The 23,654-nt window shown below is 41.2% G+C and overlaps 1 protein-coding gene across 2 annotated transcripts; it reads left to right on the forward strand.

Moving 5' to 3' along the window:
• Positions 1–1,710: 1,710 nt before the first annotated feature.
• Positions 1,711–23,582, forward strand: LOC138178749 (uncharacterized). Of its 2 annotated transcripts, none has more exons than XM_069110956.1 (4): positions 1,711–2,177; positions 19,501–19,864; positions 21,427–21,794; positions 22,560–23,582. In XM_069110956.1, the coding sequence occupies exons 1-4, from the start codon at positions 1,946–1,948 to the stop codon at positions 23,540–23,542; spliced, it is 1,947 nt and encodes a 648-aa protein (XP_068967057.1). In that variant the 5' UTR covers positions 1,711–1,945; the 3' UTR covers positions 23,543–23,582. The 2 variants fall into 2 exon arrangements, with proteins under 2 accessions (XP_068967057.1, XP_068967058.1); XM_069110957.1 differs by lacking the exon at positions 1,711–2,177 and adding an exon at positions 4,337–4,455.
• Positions 23,583–23,654: the final 72 nt, after the last annotated feature.

Raw genomic sequence — 23,654 nt, forward strand, 5'->3', positions numbered from 1 at the left:
TTAGCATTAGGTCGTAATTGAAAGAGCAATTAAAAGACACGCGCTGTTAGTATGATGAATTTAAATTTCAAATTTACATCTTGATTTATATAATAGCACCTTCTCTTTTCCGACATGCCTTTATATAGGTAAAGGAAATAGCCATCCGCGTTTTACAAGATAATTACATATTAGAATAAATGTGGTTTATATTTGGAACGATAACGAGCTATAAAAGAAATATCTGGTAATTTCGAAAATACCGCTGTTATTTAAGAAAAATTCATTGTGCGCGTGTGCGAAGCAAAGCGCGTGCAAAAGTTTAATCAAGAAAGAAAAGAAAGAAAAGAAAGAAAAGAAAGAACAGAAAGAAAAGAAAGAAAAGAAAGAACAGAAAGAAAAGAAAGAAAAGGAACTTAATCAAAGGAAGAATATATCGATATCAAACTTGTTTATCGTCGCTGTAAAAATTTGTTTTTTCTTACCACGCTTGTTAGCAGATTTTCTATTATCGTTGACCCAGTTATCGAGGTTTTATTCGTGGATTTCGATAAAACGGCTTACAATTAGAAAACCAAAGCGATAGAGAGTGTATTATAAGAAATTAAAAAGTAAAATTCGAAAGTTTGTCGAAAAGTGGGCAGTGTAGGTATTGCAGTGACAGGTAATGTATTTTAAGAAGCATATACCACTGTAATATCAAAAAAAAAAAAAAAAAAAAAAAACAAAACAAAACAAAACAAAACAAAAAGAAAAGGAGGGTATACGCTTGGTCTATCACATATTTAAGTTGGAGTTTTCTCGGGATAGTATAAGTTGTAAATTTAAGGTATAAACTAAGAATCGTAAGAGTGCTGGGGAAGAGAGAAAGAGAGAGAGAGAGAGAGAGAGAGAGAGAGAGAGAGTGTGTGTGTGTAAGTAAGAGTGTATGCCTTGGTGACGTTAAAGGAGTGGGAGAAGGGTGCGAGGGTTGAGGATCTGCATTTTTGGATCTGAGAAGACAGACGTTGTGAGCCTAGTGCTGGAATAAGACGTACGAGGATATTGCGGTCAGTTTTTGCATTGGGTATTGCTTGTTAAAATAAAACTAAACTTCGCTTTAAATAGAACATTCTTTCTTGTCCTTACTCTAGACTATTTAGATAGTACACCACTGTATTCCACCAATGCCTACCGATAACAAACGATCGAGTTTTCTTTTCTGGCTTTTCTTTTCTTAGCGACTGGCGCGATAAAAGCAATTCAGCGATGAATTTCGATGTCCGATTTTGTTGCAGGGGCAACCGAAGGAACGTCGTTCGCACTGGGAAGGAGGTTCCGGAAGATATTGGCGGGTTTTCGTGAGAACCAACGACCTTCCATTTTACTTGAGAATAAGTAGGAGAGGTCGGCCTTGAAGCGTGGAAATACGCGGCGTCGCGTGGTAATAGTCGTGGAGCAGGCGGCAGAACTCGGTATCAAGAGAGAGATTTATTCGAGTTTCACAACCTCTCTCGATCAGCGGCACCGGTGGTCGCGGTCGTGACCTCGATAGAGCTCATCCACCTGGTTGGATAACTCGACTCTCGATTCGAGCAGCCGCCACAGAACCCTGAAAGGTCGAGCCGCTTGGTGGCCTCGCTCTTTCGCCAGTCTACTCCTGCTTCTCGGTACCACCACCGACTCACCACCACTAACTCATCACCACCGACTCACCACCACCGACTCACCACCACCACCGCGCACCACCACCGCTCACCACCACCGGAAGTCGCACGATGTAGCGACTTTTGCCGGCGATTCCATCGCGCGATAACATTTTATCTGATCGAAACTGTGTTCTGCGCGTGTTACGCTGCGTGTGTTGTACGCGTCCGTGCGCTCGCGTCTCTCTGTCCCTTGACAGGAGAAACAGAAACAAGACGTTGAAATATTTTCGGACGATACAACCGGACGGTAGCAGCGTGGCCGCGGTCGCGCGCCAACCATGAAAACGATGGGCGACGTGGCCCCGAATTCCGTCGACGAACAGAACGGCAATTGCGCCTCGGCACAGAACCCCACTGCCGGCAAAGAATTCGGCCACAAGACCCTCAAGTCCTTGAAGAGGGGCCTCGGCAGACTTTGGAGGAGGCATCGTGGCAACGCCTCCATCACCGAATACGACCCTTGCTACAAGGTCGCTTATCTTGGGAACGTACTCACTGGATGGGCCAAGGGTAAGCCAATTGTCTGATTTTCTTTGTCTTTACGGCCAGTCTTTGGCCGTTAAGGTTTGCACGCGCTTTCCCGCCAACCACCGGGCCATTTCTTCTTATTCGACGGCCGCTTCTTTCGAAATAATCACCGAGTTTTAATCGTTTTGCAATCGATCGCAAGAGCAGAGCGTACGATCGGTATTCCTCGCTCGCGTAAAACCGAAACGTCGCAGAGACACTGTGGTATCGAGGCTCGCCTTGCTCCGATCGCTCGATACGATGTCTGCGAGGCGAGCTTCTATCCAGACAGCGAGAGAGCGGCTAGCTTTACGTTAATGTTAACGTTTACCTTAACGTTTCTATGGTTTCTCGCTTTTCTTCCCGCAATTTCCTACGATCAGCTCAAGCAAGAACTTATCGACCGACTGGAAATACCAATACGCGGTCTCTTATGACTTATGTTAATTAATACGTGGTTTCTTCGTGCGTGAAAGCCGCGTATATTTGCCCCGATACACGTAATACGTAATTTGAACACACTAACGACGATCTTTTTTTCCGTTTCACTTATTCCTTCGAATCCGTGTTAAACGAATCCATGTTCTTGACACGTTCTTGGCATCTATATACGCATGTATACGCATCTCCTATTAATACGAAAACGATATTCACCTCGATACTATATACTATATTCGATACTAATGCCTATTATCGTCGGTGTCAGCTATGACAGTGAAAGAAATCATTCGAAACGTAATGAAAACCAGTTTGACGAACTGATAATGAAAACGAGGAATCGCGTTTTCGGATAACGCGACGATAAATCGTCGATCGTCGAACGTGCTGAAATTTAACATTTAATAAAAGAGATATAACGAGAGAATGTCGTAAGTTATATAAATAGCGTGATAAAAAAGTTCTTGGAAACTGATAGGAAGATTACATGCCGATTAGTTCGAGCAGTCCTATCTAAATATAGATACGAATACCTCGCGATTTCATCTAATAACGTCTGACACCTAATTAATCTTAGTATAAAAAACTACTTTTATCGTAACAATCAACTTGCCATTTTACTCGTTTTGAAATATGTCACCGCATCGTGCGACAGCTTCGAGTAAATTACGTAATTTTCTATCTAATATCGATGTACATAAGCTTCACACCTTGCACGATAAATACCATTGACGATTCTTGTCTTATGAAACATGATTTTCTTCGTCGAACGTAAACAAGTAGATGCGAGTTTTGTATCGAACATTTATTATGTACAACGAAGAAGGTTTCCACTCTGTTCGCATCTACGTACGAAGCGACGTATATCCATTTATCGTTATTAGCAGACTGTGCACGTTTGTTCGTTCGTTCGTTCGTTCGTTCGTTCGTGGTAAATGAAAAAATGCAACGGCGCAAGGGATACGTTTATATGCGTATTATTACGCGATTATTATTGCACTGGCGGAAAATATCCAAAGCAAAGTATAAACATCCAGTGGTTGAAACAAATCGCCTCTCTACCACTTGCTCGGTTACAAGAGTCAGTTTAAACAAATGTGAACTTGCGTAAACGTTTTTTAGCCTAGTGGCTGCAAATTCTAATCGGCAGGCCAGCTAATTAATCGCGTCAGGAGAAAGGTGGCTGACCTGACACGGATAAATTAAAGGGACGTCGAGAGACGGCAGAGATGCGCGGAGAGCTTGCGTATTTCTAACTCGTCAAGCCCGAGACGCGTGAACGACCAGACGGAAGCGCGTAATACGTACTCGTTGCAGTTAGCAGCCGAGCAAGGTCAACGTCTAACCAGCCCAATCGCGTACTCCACCCGTTGATACTGGCAGCGTTCGATACGAATAAATCATTCGACTGGAATTTGTCGTAAATTCGTCGAATAAAGCGAATAAACGAAACGAATTTTACTCGCTAAACGATTATATCTGCTTGAGAAGTAACGAAATAGAAACTCTGGAGATAACGACAGCTTCGGCGCGTGTTAACGAGAAAACACCGTTCGTCGCGTTTGCTGCGCACAATTTGAGAAAAAATTCGTACAATTTGTATAGTATCTACTAGGCGTACAAATATTCTATTATCCGGTCTATCGATGAGAAGAAGAATCGTATCCGCTGTAGCCAGAGACGAAGAAGAGAGAAAGAAACGAATACTTGGATATCGCGCGGTACAACGACAGGCGTATACGGAGTACGATCTGCGATCTCGATAGGAGGGGACTCCTACTTTCTCTACATACCTTTGCTTCGGACTGGGTCGGCCTTAATCATCGGGAACACCATTATTACGGTACGTTTATTCGCAACCGCTTATTTCGTCGCGATTAATTAATTCTCGGCTGACTCTGGCTAGCAGACACTCGTAACCTCCTTCGATCCCTTTTACGGAAGGTAGTAAAAGCCCCGTCGTTCTCGCCGAGTTGCTTTTCACGAAATCCACCGCCTGTCGCGATTCCCAGAAACTCGGAAAGAAAATTATTTAAGTAATCGACTGTAACACGATCGCCGCCGATACTTTCACCCGCTAGAGATCATGCGACGTGATCAACATCTTAATAGCGTGGAAGGAGGTTTTACCGGCTATTGACAGCCACGAAATTAACTCTGCATTGGCATATCGCGCTCTCTCGTTACTAGACCGCGAATTCTCCTCTGTTTCTGCCATATTCGAAGATGCAAAGATGCAAATATTAACAAAGTTCCATATGTCTCTTTAGCTTTGATTAGAAAAATATCTCATGCTTATCGATCAAAAATAAACTGCGTTTTACAACTTGAACGTTACAACTTGAACGAAAATACAGCCGTGGTTACCGCAGCGTACGATCGAGAGATCATCGCCACCAGTTAAAATTTACCAATTTTCATTTCATTTCCATTTAACGTTTTCCATTAAACGCGATTAAACGAGACTTTCTCGACTTTTCTCAAACATCCTGATTTAATCCGTTTATCTAATACGTTTAATACGTATAGTTTAATACGTTTATTTTCTATTATCGTTATCGTTATCGATATCGTACTATTGTCATTTCATCTTTTAGTAAATTCGTGTCGCGCAGTCGTTGTCGACTATATATGGTACGATGGTTAGTAGACAGGCACAGATATCTGTTTAAATTCTATCTTTTAGTTACGTTTACAAGGATACGAATTTGCACAAGTGTCCGAGGAAGAAAATGTTAAATATGAAACGCAAAGATCGTTTACTTTTACGCTAAAAGAAACGTATACTTTCGTATTTCGATTTTATGCATAAAGATTTTCTCGGAACGTTAAAAAAATGTGTTTCTTTGTAGAAGATGTGTTTGACGGCAAAGACGTTCTCGAACACATCGATCTATTATGCATCGTGAATGCCGATATAATATTAAAGCGAATGGAACACGTATTCGACGTTTCTTGCTAATATGCGCATAAATTATCCTCCTTTGTAGCGTTAACATTAATTTTAACAGCTACGTCGATCAAATTTGTCGTTACTTTTCTTAACGGATACCGTAAAGTCCGAGTTTATAGAACGATACTTGTAGCGCTGGTCCGTCGTTCAATTTATTCGATTTAACAACTTCCAGTTTTGCCTGCAACTCGTTCTCGCTGACCTTCGCGCCACTTTCGAGAAGAATGCAAATAGATCCAACCGAATATCACGATTTTTGACTTTCCGTAATCTTGTTCGAAACACGGTTCTTCATCTTCCGTAAGCAGTAACTCTAGACAAGTGGTGATAATAGGTACGGTAAAGCGACGAAAGAGGAAACTGACGACGCATTTTCTCTTCCATCAAATATCTTTTTTTTAATTCTATTTTTATCCTGCTTATTAATCTAGAATCTAGGATCCAGACCCTAGGACCTAGGTTTCTTCTATATAAGGAATAACATTGCGATCGAATCTCGATACGTTACTTTGATTTGTAAACTAGATATCGATAAGTTGCGATACAAGTAGAGATAACTTATTGTCAATACGACACAGTAGTAAAATACGGTGACAGAGTAACGGACAGATTTGATAAAATGACTATGCACTTGCCTAGATCTCAAGTCGTACGACGTTATAGAGCGAGACAGAAAAAATAAATCGGTATTCGTTTACCAGCTAAGAAATAAAATTCGGTAAACTCAACTGCGTTAGATAGGCTGTCGGCGGATTTAACATTTGCCGATATAAATTATAATACGAAGTTTGTCGTTTTATTGGGTATAAGCGAGATGGCAGGGAAAAAAATCATCGTTTGTTTCGAGTCGGGCAACCGTAGAATATTGGAGTATTGGAAAGTATCCGTTTCAATTATTATCAAAACGAGAAATGTTCGAGCATTATCGCTACCCAGATACTTTGTTTCTTCCACGCACTCGTATACAGTAGGAAGAGACCGTGTATTTTTAGCCGTAGTAAAAGTGAAATCATACGTTGCTTCGTTCCAACGAATCGCAGATGTAACCTCTTTTTGATCAGCGCGCCAATCTTTAACCTTATCCGACGCGAACCGATAAAAACATCGAAAATAGACCTTGCTCCCTCTGCCTTTCAAATTTATATATATCTATATATCCGTTTAATAGGTTTTAACCTGGTTACGTTAATAACTGCGCATATATGGCTAGAACGGAGGATAACGTGGCTATTAGATTTTATCATCGACGGTCCTTTCTTTTTATTCGGAGATTCTTGCAAGAATCAGCAAAGTTGCACAACATGGACAAATCGAATCGCGCTAGAAAGGTATTTCTGTCTATACTTTTACCTGGAAATCGTTATCTATCGTTGTGGGTGCAACGAGCGCAGGAGAAATGCGTCAATTCTGTTTCGCAACAGCACGTGTTTCGAAATGTGTCGGAGACAATGAAAAACTCGAGGCAACTCGACGCAACCGAGAAATAGTAGAAAAATTCAATAACCACGAAGTCACGTTGCTTCTCCGCTTGGAAGACAAAATCAACTCGAGTTAAACTTCGTAGCAACTACCTGGACAACTTTTGGTTCTGGCCAAACACCATATACTTAACATTCCACGGCGTAACCTATAAGAATATCGATGATGGTATGGATGACCGTTGGTTGTCGCCAATATCAAGGTCGATAAAAGACACGCGTACAAAGAAAAGATGCTTCGAAATGCGATTGAAAAATCATAAATATAATTCGACTAAAAAGTTTTAAACCTGAAGAAATCTTGGAAGCTCGCGACAAGATTCCAGGTTTCGTATCGAGATTGATAAAAGGAAGCTACCTGCGTGACCATCTATCTATGCTTTTAAAAATCAGAGATATAGTTTGACCGAGATGCTTGAAAACGTAGAAAAGAAAAAATCTTTGAAGCCTTAGATAGAAAATACGATATATCAATAATGGACTGTATATATAGTTGTTTTGTTTATCCGTGGCTATATCGTAAATAATGGAAATTTCAATTGCACGCGTGTAAGAAAGATATCGATATTCCATACTACTCGCGATTTAGTAACCTGTTATCTCGTTAATTGGCTAACTTTTCGTTGCAGCCTTAGTTGCAGCCCGTATATTCTTTGCAACGTTTAGAAGGCGAAACAAATCTCTATATAATAAAAATACGAATTTTAACTTTTCGCGATTTATTCATCGACGATGCAACGATAATTTCAGCTTATCAAAATTTCTTCGATGTACCTGGAAATATATACATATCGGGTAGAAACTCGATGTACTCGATATATCGCGCGATAAATCTTGTTTCCTTTCAATTTTAATAAAAGCTGGCGAACATTCCACTTTTGGGGAATTAATTCTTTGGAGAAACACGACATATCCGAAGGGTTGCTGCCCTGACCGGTATATTTAAAACGATCTTACCGTACTCTCCGAGTATTTCGATTACGAAACGACATCCGTTATTATTATCCATTAAAATGCTACGCGACAGTGAAACTTATTTTTCACACTTGGATAGATGGATGGACTTTGCCGTATCGTTAATGGTCGTTTCATCGACGATATGGTTGGATAATAAATGGATTTCATTCGACGCATGACTAATCGTGGACCGTCCCCGGTATCTATGGGTGACGACGAAGCGCAGAAGCGTCGTTAACAAACCACTATTCCAGCAGCTTATTGTTTCGCGTTGGAAAATAAATACGTACACCGATCTATAGCGTATACAATACGATAACGATCTCCGTCGTTTATTACCACCAGAGAGACAATTCGCAGCCTGATAATTTCACATCGTTGATATCGATTCAATTGCCTGATTATCCTATTTCTGATAGAAAATTACGAAATTTTGCAGATGAAAAGTGTAAAACGTTGTAAAAAAGTTGTTTCCCTCGTTCGTGTTCCCATGTTTTCAGAGATACGGAAAGATATAAGGAAGGCGGGAAGGAACAGCGAAGGAGTGTAGCTATGGAATAGCGAAAAGGACACGAGCGGAAAATATCGTTCGATTTCGTAGAACGTTTGGCCAGTGAAATGTTCGAACGGCAGAACGTTGGTATAATTAGATCTTTGCACGTACTTACACTATTCGTAGATCACACTCTACTCGAGTTCGAATATTACGTACTTTGCATACTTTTCCATATCACGAGTATTTCGCTCATTTTTGCACCTCTCGATTTCCCACAAATCCGTAAACGCGCTAGCAACTGGCAGTCTAATTACTCGCTATTTAGTCTACTTGCTTCTGTTACGTTCGCGTGAATTCCCTTATTCGCACGATCGTACGCTGCTCGGCTTTGACGCTACGAAAGGCTCGAGACCAATACGATGCAACGATCTTTTCCACGAAAATGCCACCTAGGACACGGATTCCTTCTAGCTGCACTGCCCCCTTTTCCCCCAAATTCTTGGATATAAAAGGCCTAGAACGACGAGAGCCGAACGGGTTCGGTTAAACACCCGATCGACCGTTCGACTCCCTGCTAGGAGCAACGTACGCGATACGAAACGCGAACAACACGACCTACGACGACACTCGCGAAACAACCGAAACAAAAATAAATCGCTTTCCATATCCGTGGATACGTTTTAGCGAATCGTCGATCAGTTTTCAAAATTATTGCCTTTTAACGTCGAATACCAGTGTAGCCTGCGGTAACGTAAAATTCATAACACAATTTCTTCTAGTTATTCCTTTAAGCTAGCCTTTATCGATGCCACCGTTGTTATACCGTTTCTCCTACTATCGTTCCGTTATATATCTCCGTGATATTATCAAACATGATTCAAGCTTGTTCGTCCACCGTCGTTATCTTTTATCTATTTTTAAACGTTCGAACCGTACATTCGCTTATCGCCACAGGATTCCGTGTATCATCTACCTTCTGTCGAGTAGAGCATTTTTGACAGAGTTACTTATCAGCTTATCTTTCAAATCCACGCGCTCGATGCTTGATTTAACGCTCGTGATTACGGTAGATCGTAAAACATTAACTTTCCATTAAAGATACCGCGAACAGAAACAAAGTCGCAAACACTCGAGTAACGACGATTTACAGTTGTTCGCGTTTTCATTTCCTATTATTGTTCCGATTATTGCACGGATGGTTGGAAACCTGACTTTTAGACTCACGATGCCCAAGTACGGAACTTTGTAAGCTCTCGTAAGATCGTCATCGAACAAATATAAAACATAAAGAAAAGCCGGCGCCGATGCAAGATTCTTGCAACTTATCGACACAAATTGCCTACTATTTATCTGGACTTTGAGAGTTCGTAGTCACAGAAATGGCACAAAGTTTACAGGAATTTCGAGAGGTTTGAAAGTTCCAATGTTCCGTTCTTCTTACCATGTTGATCAGTCGAAAGAGATCAGTCAGATTTCGAAGTGCCGAATAATCCGAGTAATCGTAAAGAAATGGTAAAAAAAAGAAAAAAGAAAGGAAAAACGTAAATCGAGGAAACGGGGAACACCGATATCTTTATGGTGTCCACACCGAGAGATAGTTCGCCTATTATTATTGTTAGTGCGAGTAACAAACGTAGGTGACCGAAATAGCCCTACCACGCTACAATCGAATTACAACGTAAGTCTCGTTACGTGGATCCGTATCTGCGTCATTCGGATCGTTGGATCGTGACAGTTGGTTAGCTCCGCTGATTCGAACGATGGATTGACATCCAGGTCGCAACAATTGACCGAGCAAACACGGATTTTTCATCTGCAGCACGATGTCATTAGGAAGGCAAACGCGGCAGCGGTCTGAAGCGTCCTGTCGCGTCCTGTCGCGTCCTGTCGCGCGTCGGGTCGGCCGCTAGCTGGCCGTAGCTCTCATTTTCTCGAAAACACGATGAACTCGAGGCCGGTCGGCAAAATGGCCGACGTCTAACGGAAGAAAAATTAACGGGTTGCTGGCGTTACCTTTAATTGGATAATACCGAACAGAGTGTTACGGCCTAGCGGTCGTATATACTTTTGCTATACCAGTCGTTCTGCAACCGACTGGCTCTCCCGTAGCGACGCTTCCTGTTCCGCGTCGTTCCAGATCGTCCGTTTTTCCGCTTGCGATTCGATACCAACAGCGCGATACCTCGCGTCGTTGGTTCGTTCGATCGTGACGATCATTGTCAACGACGCTGCTGCTGCTTTCTCTCGACGTGTCGAGAATCGTACGATACACATTCGACAGAAAATCGCTATACCTACGGTGTGTATAGTAGTCGACGAAAGTATTCCAACGCTTACGACGGAATTTTTTTATCCATTTTTTATCCATTTTTTTATCCATTTTTTATCCACCTATCATACGCATCGTACGAGATCGCGTGAAATTTCGTTAGCGATGCAACGAGTGACGCGACTATCACGATTGTAACGGTAGAATTTGAAGCAATCTCGAAAAGAAGTTGCAAACATACGCTCGATGGAAAATCAGTAGTATACTAATCACGATCGGTGCTCTCGCTCTGTGTCGGGTGCCCCGTAGCTCTATTCTATCGTCGTATATATGTATCGGAGAGTCGCTTCAGCGGTGGATTCTGCGAAACGAAACTAACGAAAACGATAAAATGCTCGATCTTCTTCTCAAGTTGAGACTGGCGAAAAGCGAAGACGGTAGCCCGAGAAACGGACAGAGTGAGACGGTTCGGACGTAAAGAGGTCGTTTTGAACACCTCTTGCGGAGGTATGCAGATACAGTTTGTCAAGGAAGAAAACTAGGTCAACTACGTCAAACAGGGCATCCGTCTGTACGAACGTTTTTTTACTCTTTTCATATGCAGAATCCATTGCCAATGCGGCACGCCCTGTATAACGTAGTAAATATTCGAATAATATTTTGCCGATCTTTGCAAACTTCAAATAAATACCCTGTAACTTGCATGTACATCTTCAGATCTGTTTGAAATTTTACCAATACTATCGCGATAGGCGTGTCTCGTTGAAGTTATAAGCGAGTACCACGATAAACTTCCCGTCATCCTACGTGCATGTATATATTTCTGTATTGCGTGTATCAAATGCATAAAAATCCGCAGATTACCTTAACCTTTCTCCGAAGATAATGTTTCCCTTAATGTTCGCTCTTATAATTTTATAATAATTGATCTGATGTATGTTACAATCGCGCTATCGAGTTCGAAAAACTATAGGTTAATGATAATGTTTAAAACGGACGTTCCATCTATAAGATCTATAAGATGCTATAGCGTTCCACTCTATATTTCCTATATTTCCCATATTTCCCATATTTCCCATATTCTTCATTTTCGTCCTCTTTTAAGCCGTAAAATCTACCCGATTTCGCTCGTGCCACGAACTTACGCCTGCAGCGTACGTTGTTACATATATACTTTTCATTCGTGCGACGACATGGTGTTTGCAAAAACTGGTGAAACTGAAACGGGTGTCGTAGAGCAAACGGCTAACGGCAGGTATCGCTGGAAATTTTAAATAAGCTCGTTGCAAAATTTCGTACGAATCGTACAGGCTGTAGTAATCACGTACACTATTATACGCGATCGTACGGAATCTGAAGAATGAAACGAATACAAAGCTCGTACGTGACAACAAACGGAGGACGATGGAGCAATCTGTAGTCTCGCGATTGTACTTTGACAGGAGTTTAGTGATATTCGTGGCTTCGTCTTTTCTTACGTACTTGTCATTTTTTATTATTCTAATTAAAACGAAACACAACAGATGTACAACGTTGTTCGATATCCGGCTGACCATTTCGATCCATCGATCGCGAATCTTACAGATTTATACACGCACGTTGATCGTTGTCTCGAACTGGCAGAAAACCTGAAACTTCTTTTCCGCATATATATCGTACGAACGATCGTTGATTTTAATCGGATATCGAGTTCGTAATAATCGCACGTACAACGTCTCCACGCTTTTCGTGCAAACTCTGGACGATCACTGGCGATTACGCAGCACCGTAAACGCTTTTATTCGTTCGAAAAGAGACGATATTTGTGCAAATGGGCAGTTCTAAAATTAACAAGTAATAATAAATTCGGGCGGTTTTAAAGAAACGTCCACCGAATGTATTCGGGTGGACGCCAGGCTATCCTGGGATGGCTATTGACGTAACAGTTGGACGATAAGCGGAACGCGATAAAGATAATTAGCAGGTTTCGAGACTTTGTACTGGCATACATGCATAGTATGTATATCGCGATACTCGAGCAAACGAAAATTTCCACCGGAGCATAAAAACGACAATGACGAATGTTATCGGCGGTGTGAAGAAGATGAAGTCGCCAATGATAGAGGCGTAAGAAACCGGCATAAATGAGAAGGTGTAAGAAAACCTGCTGCTAATCCGTTCGTGAGAACCGAGAATAGTCCAATGGCTCGGATTTTTACGATCGTTGCTCGCACGGTTCGCTTTTATCGATTGTATTCAACCGGGATTCGATTTACCCGAACGACAAGATGTTTCGTAATCGCTCGCCATTTCTGTTGGATCGATGCGTACGAAATGTTGTTTTCTCAGGTAAAGTTTAGACGAGTTTAAACGCCGCACATGGCTGGAATCGTTGTAAACAACGCGTACAGAAAGTATCGGGATGTTCGTTTTGTCGTTATTGGCGCTTGCCATAAATGACATAGAAACGAGGAAACTTTCAAAAATCACCGGTTTTAGGATTCGAAAATTCTTCTCTTAATTTTACAGTTTTCTTCTTTTTTTCGAATTTGCCACGTTGAACCATTATTAAACAATTAAATCGGAGGAATATCGTAAACCGTAAACCGTAAACCGTAAACCGTAAACCGTAAACCGTGTAAACCGTAAAACTGTAAACGATGCGGTAGAAACCGCGTTGAATTTAATTACGAAACCTAAGATTCGTACTTGTTTCAAGTGCGCAGTTTTCGAAACGGACGGAATATGCGCGGAATGTCGGATGAAACATACAAGTTAATTGGATTCTGTTGCCTGTTGCGCCTGAGAAAAATTTGAATTTCATAGTGCGAGAATATGTATTGACGTAAATCAAGAATTTAACGTTATACGGTTAGCCGCTTGATGTAACGAAAGCAACGAGAAACTAAACTTTGCGCCTAATTACGAATCATGAAATATTTATCGCATTGTTTTCTAAATAATTAACTCGTCTGTTATTTACACTGCAACCACTTTGTTCGCAACACTGTATACTCTATGCGACTGTACGACATTCAAAGAGTCGTGAAACGAAGAAGATGATCGTTTCGTTGGTGACAAAAGCATCGATACGGTTACAATGTTGCGATCATAAAAATTATCGTGCAACGGATAAAGATATCGTGGAAACATTTTCTCCTAGACTTTCTCGTATAACGGCAGAACACGTGATTGATTATTCTCCGCTACTAGGGAAAACAAAACTCTTTTTAGTTTTCTTTTAGAGTGGTTTTATATTAACGACAGGATAGTTTGTCCTTCGTATTTGCATACAGAAAAACGTCGATGGTAAAAATACCTGGCGAATGAAGCGCGTAAAACGCGACGAACGAACGAATTTGACGACCGAATATACGAATAATTTAGAATATACGAATAATTTAATTTAACAAAGTTCCAAACGAGATATCGATTATTAAAAGCCTCGATTATGTTCTGACCATCTCACGGTTTGACGTCTATCTTTGATTTCGTTTGCTTCTCAGTTTGCCTTTGTACAAGGCTACGTACAAAGTGCCCACACAAAGAAGCATAAGAGAGATTATAAACTCAACGTTACTGATTTTTCCTTTCGAAAGCAACAGGTTTCTGAATTTGCATAAATTTCATCCTCGTTCGAAGATCGACTCGTTCTAACGAGTAGTTCTAACCGAGTAATTTTGTAATGAAAAATTTCAATAATTATAAAACTATAAGTTATACAAAGGCGAATCAATCTTAAACAGGTGGATTCCAATTATTTCAAATATAGGTAATCGTGGTATAGTTTCATTTAGATAGAAACGAAATAACGCGTATTAAAAAGATATAACTTATCTATCTACGAAATCCACATAAAATGAAATTGCAAGGTAAGCTGTATGCTCGCACTTTAAAAATACTCGTAACATGTATACGTAAGAAAATCTTCTACACAGAGAAATCTTGCGCATCGTTTCCCGTAATTATCTTCGTTTCAGCGACTCCTCGACAGCTGCACTGTTTCTCCGATCCGATTGCTTCTTCTTTATTCGCGATCTCGATCGATCCCGGTTATGACCATAGTCAAAACTCATCGATCTTGAAATGTCCGTGACATGGTCGGAGACTAGGCTTTCTAAAACGAGATCAACCTTATCATCCGTTTCTTTATATTTTATGTCTTGAGAATATATCTAGTTGCTACGCTTCGTTCTGTATAACACATACTTCTATTTTACTACATGAATATTTATGAGGATCACCTTATACGTTACGAAATAAATGAACCTATTAAAAATCATACGGCGGAACGAATGGTGCGACCGCTACGAACGGATAAAGCGGGCACTTTCGTTTCTTCGAAATTTATAAAATTTGCAGCCTATGGATTAAAGAAAATACGGTTATTCGTACTATTATTACTCGTTCGCGTTGGTGTTGATTCGAGTTTCTCACTTCTTGGCCCACTGAAAGTCAGTTCACGCTACTTTCACCACAAGACGCGTAACATGGCCAAGTCGATCCGTACGGCGAAGATCTAATCGGAAAGGACAGCGTTAAATGTTTATCTCGATATGCATCTAGACGAAAGACTCGCGTGGATCTAACACCGAGAAACCAGCGAAAATAGAAAATCGAACGAAAAAGTAGGAAAGAGATTCTTGGAATTTCTCTTCGCGTCGATCGTAGCGTTCAGAAGTACGATTCATCATCGATGAATAATTTACTCAAATGTCGCATACTTGCTCGATCAAAATATATTTGATAAATGGCAAATGATTACAATTCTAACTTATCCGGTAGAACATTAATGTATTTCGTTCTCGTTAGAAACGTTATTCTCCGATTGTCTTCCCTTTTCGGTTCGTTCGTTCGTTCGTTCCTTCCTTCCTTCCTTCCTTCCCTTTTCATTTCCAATTAATCTTTTTTTTTCCTCGCGGAAAGTAAAAACGAAATTTTCGGTGAATTTATTAGATTTATAATTTTATTAAATAGAAAGCGCAGTGCTTTACGTAAGGTGAAAGTCGGCTTTTATATAGGTGCTAATAATATTTATCGATCAAAATTCATGTCAAGATGACTAAAATCGTTTCCTCGTTGATCACTCGGTAATATCACTTCAATTATTTCACTTTGTTTGCCATTTTCGTTGCATCGCAGAATCATACATATTTTATTTAAATGGATAAAATTCACACGCCTGTTACGATTTATAATACTCCGCGATAGCATTCGACATATCGACTGACGTTCCATCGTTTGATTCAACGTATGTTAAAACATAATCGCTTTACTATCGTCGAACGAAGATAGAGCTGCGTGATAATTTCTGTTATAGCTATCCTATATAAATTCAGTTGTGCATTCAGTTGTGCAGGATCGAAGAATCTAATTATAACAACACGAAATAATGTACGTAACGAGCAATTTAATTGGCAATTTAATCAATGTACGTAGGTAGATGCAATTAATCGAATTAGCAAATACGGATGAACGTAGTTACACGCGATATAGGCTATCGCGTTTTAATCATTGCATGGAAGTATTGCTGAAATGCAGCATTATTTATCAATCTTTCGTAAGCGGACATACCACCAAAATTCTTAAGGCAAATGCTACTTTTTTTAAACGGACCTACGTATCCTTTTTTAATTGGACCGTCAGTCTAGCCGGTCCCAGACGAGTTCACTGACTGACTGAGGTATACAAGTTTGCAAAGCTCGAAGAAGAATTCCGACTCTATTATATATACCTTTTATACCGATTAACTAATTCCGTTGCTTTACATTTCTATAGTCATTTTCGATACACTCTATGCATTATCGTGCATCGAGGTTGGGACTAGGTTTTCCATTTTCTATTCTTTCGCCGTTGTTGTTCCCTAGTTTCAAATACGTCGCAACTGTTTCTCGATAATACGTTTCTATCGTGATTATAATCCAAGGAAATGACGAATTAACGAATAATGGGTTTGACACGTGGCTCGCGTATTTATCTTTACCGTGCCATTGTCTCGGATATTTTTCTTTATCACAAGCGTAATCGATAAAATATCGTAAAAATAGATTTTATTCGTTCGATCTAGATATCGATTCTCTCGAGTTCTGTCCATTATTAGCCACTAACAAGGAATTCCAAGTCTCGCGAAAGAGATAGAAAGTCGAGTCGAGTCCGAAAACAATTACAAATCGACTCGAATCTTGTCTTAAATAACAAGCGATCTAAAAGTTTCAAAATTTAAGCGTAGGCAGGAGGACCGACGAGACAAGTATAAAATACGAACTCCTCTTCTTACTTCAACGCGCTACAGTCTCCTTTCCAACACGTACAACAGGAATTCACGTTTTAATTAAATTTTGATCGATTGAAACGTAAGTGATAGGATTCGATTGGCGATAATTAATTTGATCGAGCGTTATCAGAAATTTCATTGGAATAAATGAAACTCGTACGAATCGAATGGAATTTCGTATACGACGAACCAACGAAAGGAAACGGCGTAGCAAATTATTATAGAGAACGCGGGTCAGGTTTAGTTACTCGTGCGATGACCCGATGGCTTGCAATTAGCCATCTCTGCTCTGTTAGAAGAGAGCAGGTTGCTTCGTGGCGACGTTTACCCGCTATTGCTCCTCCGTTGTCGCACCCTGTCGTTGTCCTGTTCGTTTCTTCGCCACTCGCGCGCTCCCTTCCATCGCTTTCTTTACTCTAAGTAACTGTACTACTACTGGCGTTTCCTGTATCTCTAAATTGGTAACGCGATCCGAGCAACGAACGAAGAACGGCCGATCGAACTGTATCGAAGGTCAGGATATGCCTGTTCCTCGATTTAGTTCCCTCGCCGTGTATTCCGTACGCGTCTAGAAGCTGGAATGTCTGTCTAGTCGAGGCGCGTACACGCGCCAAGGCATTCGGTGCTAACGACCGCTCGCCGTCCTTTCTTACGCTTCTTCCAGGCACTTCTTCGTAACATATCATCGATCGTCCCGAAGTTTCGAGTCGCTTTGCTCGCGGACGGACATCGCGGCGTTTCCAAGTTACCAAGTTTTCGGCGTTTTCGAGGCTCTGAGAAATTGGAAAATCGAAATACCGCCCGTTCGCATCCACCGCTTTCTTTCTATTCGCTTCTTATTTCCTTATTTCGCGGTGATTTTCATTTTATAACTGTCCTCCTCTTCTTTTCAATTTCCTACGATCACTCCAACGCAGATAGCTTTACGCTCGGAATCTCCTTCGAGAAATCGCTGTCGTTTTTCATAAGCCATAACAGAGAGACGTATCGCGAGCCGATGCAGAAGAAGCAAAGAATAGTTTTACGTTCGGATTCGTGCGAATATAGACCGCGTCTTGGCTTTAACCCTGAACAGAACCACTTTGTTTCGAGCTCTGTAATGCAAGTAACAGATATTACGTACCGTGCAATTGTACTTAGTGTAATTGTACGCGGAAACGAGCGGTGAAACTCGTGTACGCGCAGCTTTTGTCTCGATTACTGTTACTCACCGATGCCACTCTTAATAATACCGCGATACAAACATTGAATGATAATGGCATGCGGTAACAGTAAGGCGATTGTTACGTTGTTTGATCGTAACAACGTAACAACCTTCTGCAACGTATAGAGACATCTTGCTTCGAAACTAGTTGCAATGCCAATGGTATACATAATACGATAATGCCTTGACGAAACCAATAGTATCGTTATTTTAGAGGAGCGAGAAGATGGAACGAGGCAACGATCGACGAATAACAGGTTACTTTTTTCCAACATGTGTCGTACGACTTTACGTTTTGAAACCTCTACTACTACTACTACTACTACTACTACTACTACTAGGTTTTTATCGAAAAATATACAACGATACAGTGCGTATCTACAAAGACAGAAGTATTTGTCTTAAGAGAGAAAAAAGAGTGTTTAAGAGAGAAAATTTCAAAGATCGATGGCAAAATTGATATAATTTCGTGCGTTGCGAGCCTAAAAGCAAAACGTATAAAAAACTACGTTTGATAAGCTACGTCTGTAAGGACAGAGAAATGTCCTAAAATGTTTAAAAGCCCTGTATCAACACCTCGTCGAGACGTGAAATTCGATATTTTTCTTGTTATAGATCGTCATAAAGGTGACCATCAAATAGTCGTCGTTTTTAACCGACCTCGCTCAGAAATACTCGAAACAAAGTTTAGATATAAACAGTCTAATTACTAAATACCGTAATTTTACGAAATAATATTCTTGTTCTATTTGACGAAAGCAGCGAAGAAATATCTACCGTAAAACGGGTACCGATAATTTCACTCGAGCTTGATCAACACTTTACCGATCGATAACCGATCAATCGGTTTTTTTGTCGCCGACAATCTTTCTCATTATTTGAGCAGTAGTTTGTTATTTAGTACCTTGTTCCTAAGGTAGCTTGCTCAGTTGCGTTGCTTTGTAAGATCCGGTAGTTTTATACCAATTTGAAAAGCGGTACCGTTCGCGATGAACAAAAAGAATGGTATCGGAGAGTTTAAACCGAAACAGAGAGTGTAAACCGAGCCAGGGAGAATCTGTGCCTGAGCTGCCGATCGGGGTTAGGTTGGGGTTAGGTAGACTGTTGAAACGCTAGCGGTCGGTAAAGTGTTAAAACGCGCCACTGTCGAATAAGAAAATTCCGATCCCTACTCGCGCACATAAAGCGCAACAATTTGCCATAATTATAATAAAATAAACGCCACAAAATGCAATAATTTCGCCATAATTTGACAAGAAATTCTGATTGAAATCGCAGGGGAGGGCTGTGTAGAGAAACCAGTGTCGACGTTATGGCGCAATTACGTTACCAGCAGCAGGCCGGACGTGTCGATGAGGTTGACGGTCACGAACGGCGGTTTGACCGCCACGACCAAGGATCACGGTTTGACGGAGTACTGGGCGCATAGGGTGACCTATTGCACGGCACCTGCTTCTCATCCGCGCCTCTTCGTCTGGGTCTACCGGCACGAAGGACGTAGGTTGAGGCCAGAGCTCAGGTGCCACGCTGCCCTCTGTAGCAAGGAGTCCACCGCCAGGAGGCTGGCCTCGACCTTGAACGCCAGGTTACAGCAAGCGCTCCTAGAATTCCGACGGGACAAGGTCTCCAGACAAAATGCTAGGTAAGCAAATCGATCGTGTGTTACGCGTAAGTACGAAAGAGAACAACGGCGTGATCGTTGAAAAGAATTACGCGAAAGGACGCGAACAGATTCGCGGTATCGTAATCGGCATCGATCGGTCCTCCTTATTCCTCGTATACGCCTCTTATTTCTACTCCTATTCCTTTCCTCGTCGCAAACGAACTTGCGGGGTAAGTTTTCTTTTTTTACTTTCCCGTTTTCTCTGCTATTAACGTCGCTTCGACGTCGAAGCTCATCGGCAACTTTGCTCTTACGTTCCTCTTGGTCTCTTATTTCGCGTTTGAAATCATCGTTGGACCGAGCACAAGTAAAACCCTCTGTTACTACTTTTATCCGAGCCGAGAAACGGCAACGTATACCTATTTCTTTATTTATTAATCGTATCCTTTTAATTCCGATTAGCAGCTACGTACAACGTCTTATACGCGTACAATGTTCTCTTTTCTTTTTCTCCTTACTGAACATAAGTCTTTGCCTGTAATGGATAATAAATAAAAATAAATAAATAAAGCGTTCAGTGTACGTAGCATATACACGGCATATATTAGACGTAGCCCGTATCGGTAAATCGTAGATACGTCGTTTAAATGTTCGACGAAGCCCGTCTTCCTTTACCGTAAGAAAATCGAGGCCAGTGGATTCCCGCAGGAATTCGACGGCGGGGAAATCAGATGCACTTGGTGTGTGTGCCAGCATTGCCAGGCATTTGCCAGTCGACAAGAGCTACCGTAAGACCGTAACCTCTCGCCGAAGAGACAATTTGGGTCGCGTTCGTAGAACACGATCGCAGCAATCGAGTCACGATTCAGGTCAAATTCGATCGTTCGACAACGCGTGTCTAACCGAATGTTTCTAAAAAGAAACGATCACGACGATTGTCGTTTTCCTTTAAATAATATCAGAGATTTATGTTTTGGCACGATCAAAATCCCGAATGACAGAACAATATTTGCTTCGATACAGTTGGTCGCAAAAGATGCGAAGAAATTGAAAAGTTTCTTCATTTCTCGAGTAATTTTATTGAAAATGCGCTAATGATAATTGTATCGATTTCTAAGTATAAATGATTTTGTAGCAGAGCGTAATTTCTCTTTCGAAAAGACACAAATACTCAAAATTCCATAGATACGTGTACTTGGACTCTACTGTCACTGACCGCCGATATAATGAACCGCCTCGAAGAAAACAAGCAAACTAAACTTTTGTGTTTTAACTTTTGGTGAAAACGGTTCCGTATATCAGACCAAACGTAACAGTTATTTGAAATTATCAAAAAATCGAACGATCGACCGTGATTTTGCGTTCGTGTAAGATAACGATGCACAAATTTTATAACAACTGTTTCTACGTGTTACAAGAGGAACGTAATACCTATCAAAAACCACGTATTGACCGACCATCCGCCGCTAATCCAAAGACAATCGAAAAACTTTTTTGCCTGTTTCGTACGATATATTCGATCAATATGAAAACTAAAATTAACGCCAAGCTAAATCTCTAAAACTGTGAACATCGTTTTTTTTCTTCTTTCTTTTCTTCAGATTATCGCTAGCAAACGCTCTGTATGAGAACCCTTCGTTACCACGACGAAAGCTACTTCTCAGTATCGGAGGCCAGAATTACCGACCTCCCCTTGAGAGATCGAAAAGCGCGCCGAAATTATCAGCGATCGAGGAAGATATCGTCGCTGAGGAAATAGAACAGCAGAGGATCCTCGAAGAGTTGAGGACACTAGAGAACGTGGCGCACAGTTGGCAAGATCAAGATAGCTGGAGGCTCGCTCGATTACTCGATGCTCTGAATCGCGAATCTTCCGACGAGAACGGAAGTATTTCGAGCGGGTGTGAAACAGCCAGCACCGCGACCAGCGAAGAAAGAGCTCCAGGTCCGGAAGATCACCATGCTACAGGTATATAAAAGTCAAATTAAATCTCTTAATTTCTTCAATTTTGCCTTTTCTCTCAAATATATATGTACATATACGTATATATGTATAATGAATGGGACGATGAACATAGCTAAAAGATAATACGATGAATTTGAAAACATATAGGTATAAAACAAATATAGTTACAGCGAATTATCGTCAAATTAATTGTTTTAAAATTAAGGAAGATCGTTAAAGATCGAACTTTAAAAACTGATACTAGAGAAAAATTGGATTTCGTCGATAAACTTAATAATTAAATAATAAATTAATAAATAGGTCGGTTAAACTTGGTTCAGATTATCCCTCGATTATGGTACATACATCGACTATTTTATTAATATAAAGTTTATCTTATCCAACAATCGCTAATACAACGTATTAGCATAATGACCGAGCAAATTGTTCAACATCTCTGCGGATATTCCAATTTCGATATATTTCTTATATCCCTGTTTATCCGCTGTGACGAATTTTTCCAACAATTTTCAACGTACCAAGGTATCTTCTTCCGACGATCCACTTGCCTAGTCCCTAGATCGATAATTTCTCGTTTCTTTTTTCACGATTTAAATCCGTTAAAATTTATGTAACGCAAATATAGCGAGTTCAAATAGAAATACTGGAAGCGGAACAGCTCGGCTAAATAATCGGAACTAGATTACTCGAGATTGTTCGAGATATGAATTACTATAGGCACGTTTACTCCTTCGTAAACTATCGTAACGTAACACGCATACATTACAGGTGAGACAACGGAACAGCGAATAGACAGAAGAGTGATGTTCTCGGATGACGCGGTCGTAAGAGGTGCAGGTCCCCGAAGAAATTCCGAAGGTTCGCCAAACTTCATGACCTGTGCCGGAAGTCCGCGTTTTCACCGTCGAAACACGGTGCACACCAGCCGTGAAAGGTTTCCACATCGGAACGAAGAGGACGAATCGATGGAAGAGGAGGAGGAGGAAGAGATAGAGGATCCTGCGTCGCATGTGTTCGATTTCGAGTACGTCGAGGACTTTGACGACGTGGTGGATTATAGACCAAGAGGCGAGATATTGTGCAGGTTGGACGACCCGCAGGATAGAGAGAGACGAGTGATGGAAAAGTACCCTGGCAGAATGAGTCACGACCTGCTGCAAAACGACGACTCCCCTTTCTTGACTTTGGACTCTTTGGACGAGGAAGTGGACAGCGACGAAAGCGGCTACGTCGAGGCACCGCCAAAGTCTTTATTGGGCCAAGACGACCGCAAAGAGGACGAAGAGACGAATAACGGTCGCGCGGAATCGGGTCAAGACCAGACCGGGTCACCGGACGTCCTGAGAGGATCGAACGTGGAAGAAAGTGCAAAAACGAAAAACGACGATTCCAAAGAAACGAAAGACGCGAAAGACACGAAGGACACGAAAGAAGAAGCGGAAATGGAAGAGCAAGTCGAATCGAAAGATTCTATGCTGACCGTGGACAATAATCAGAGGATCAAAGAGAAGGAAAGGGAGAGAGCCGATTTCATCAAGTGTCCTATTTCAGAGACTATAAAGAAACTGGCGAACGCGTCGCTGAAAAGCTCCAAGTCCTTAGAAATGACTACGAACAACTGTTTGAAGGCTTTGAATAATTTAAAGACGTCGAAGTCGTTGGACGGTGTTAAGCCGGCAGAGATGGAAGGAGAGTCGCCGAGCCTTCATCAAAGGAAACAATTGCTCGCGCAACAAGGCGTTATCGTTTAAGAGCTGGTCCAAATAAGAAATAAGAAACACACGAACGAAACGGACGAAAGCCCGAAAATTCTTAAATATAGGTTTACCCTTGCGCCATCGTCCACCTATCGATCAACGACAG

Source organism: Bombus flavifrons, chromosome 4 (genome assembly GCF_040668555.2).
Source record: "Bombus flavifrons isolate JBK064 chromosome 4, iyBomFlav1_principal, whole genome shotgun sequence".
Lineage (NCBI taxonomy): Eukaryota > Metazoa > Arthropoda > Insecta > Hymenoptera > Apidae > Bombus > Bombus flavifrons.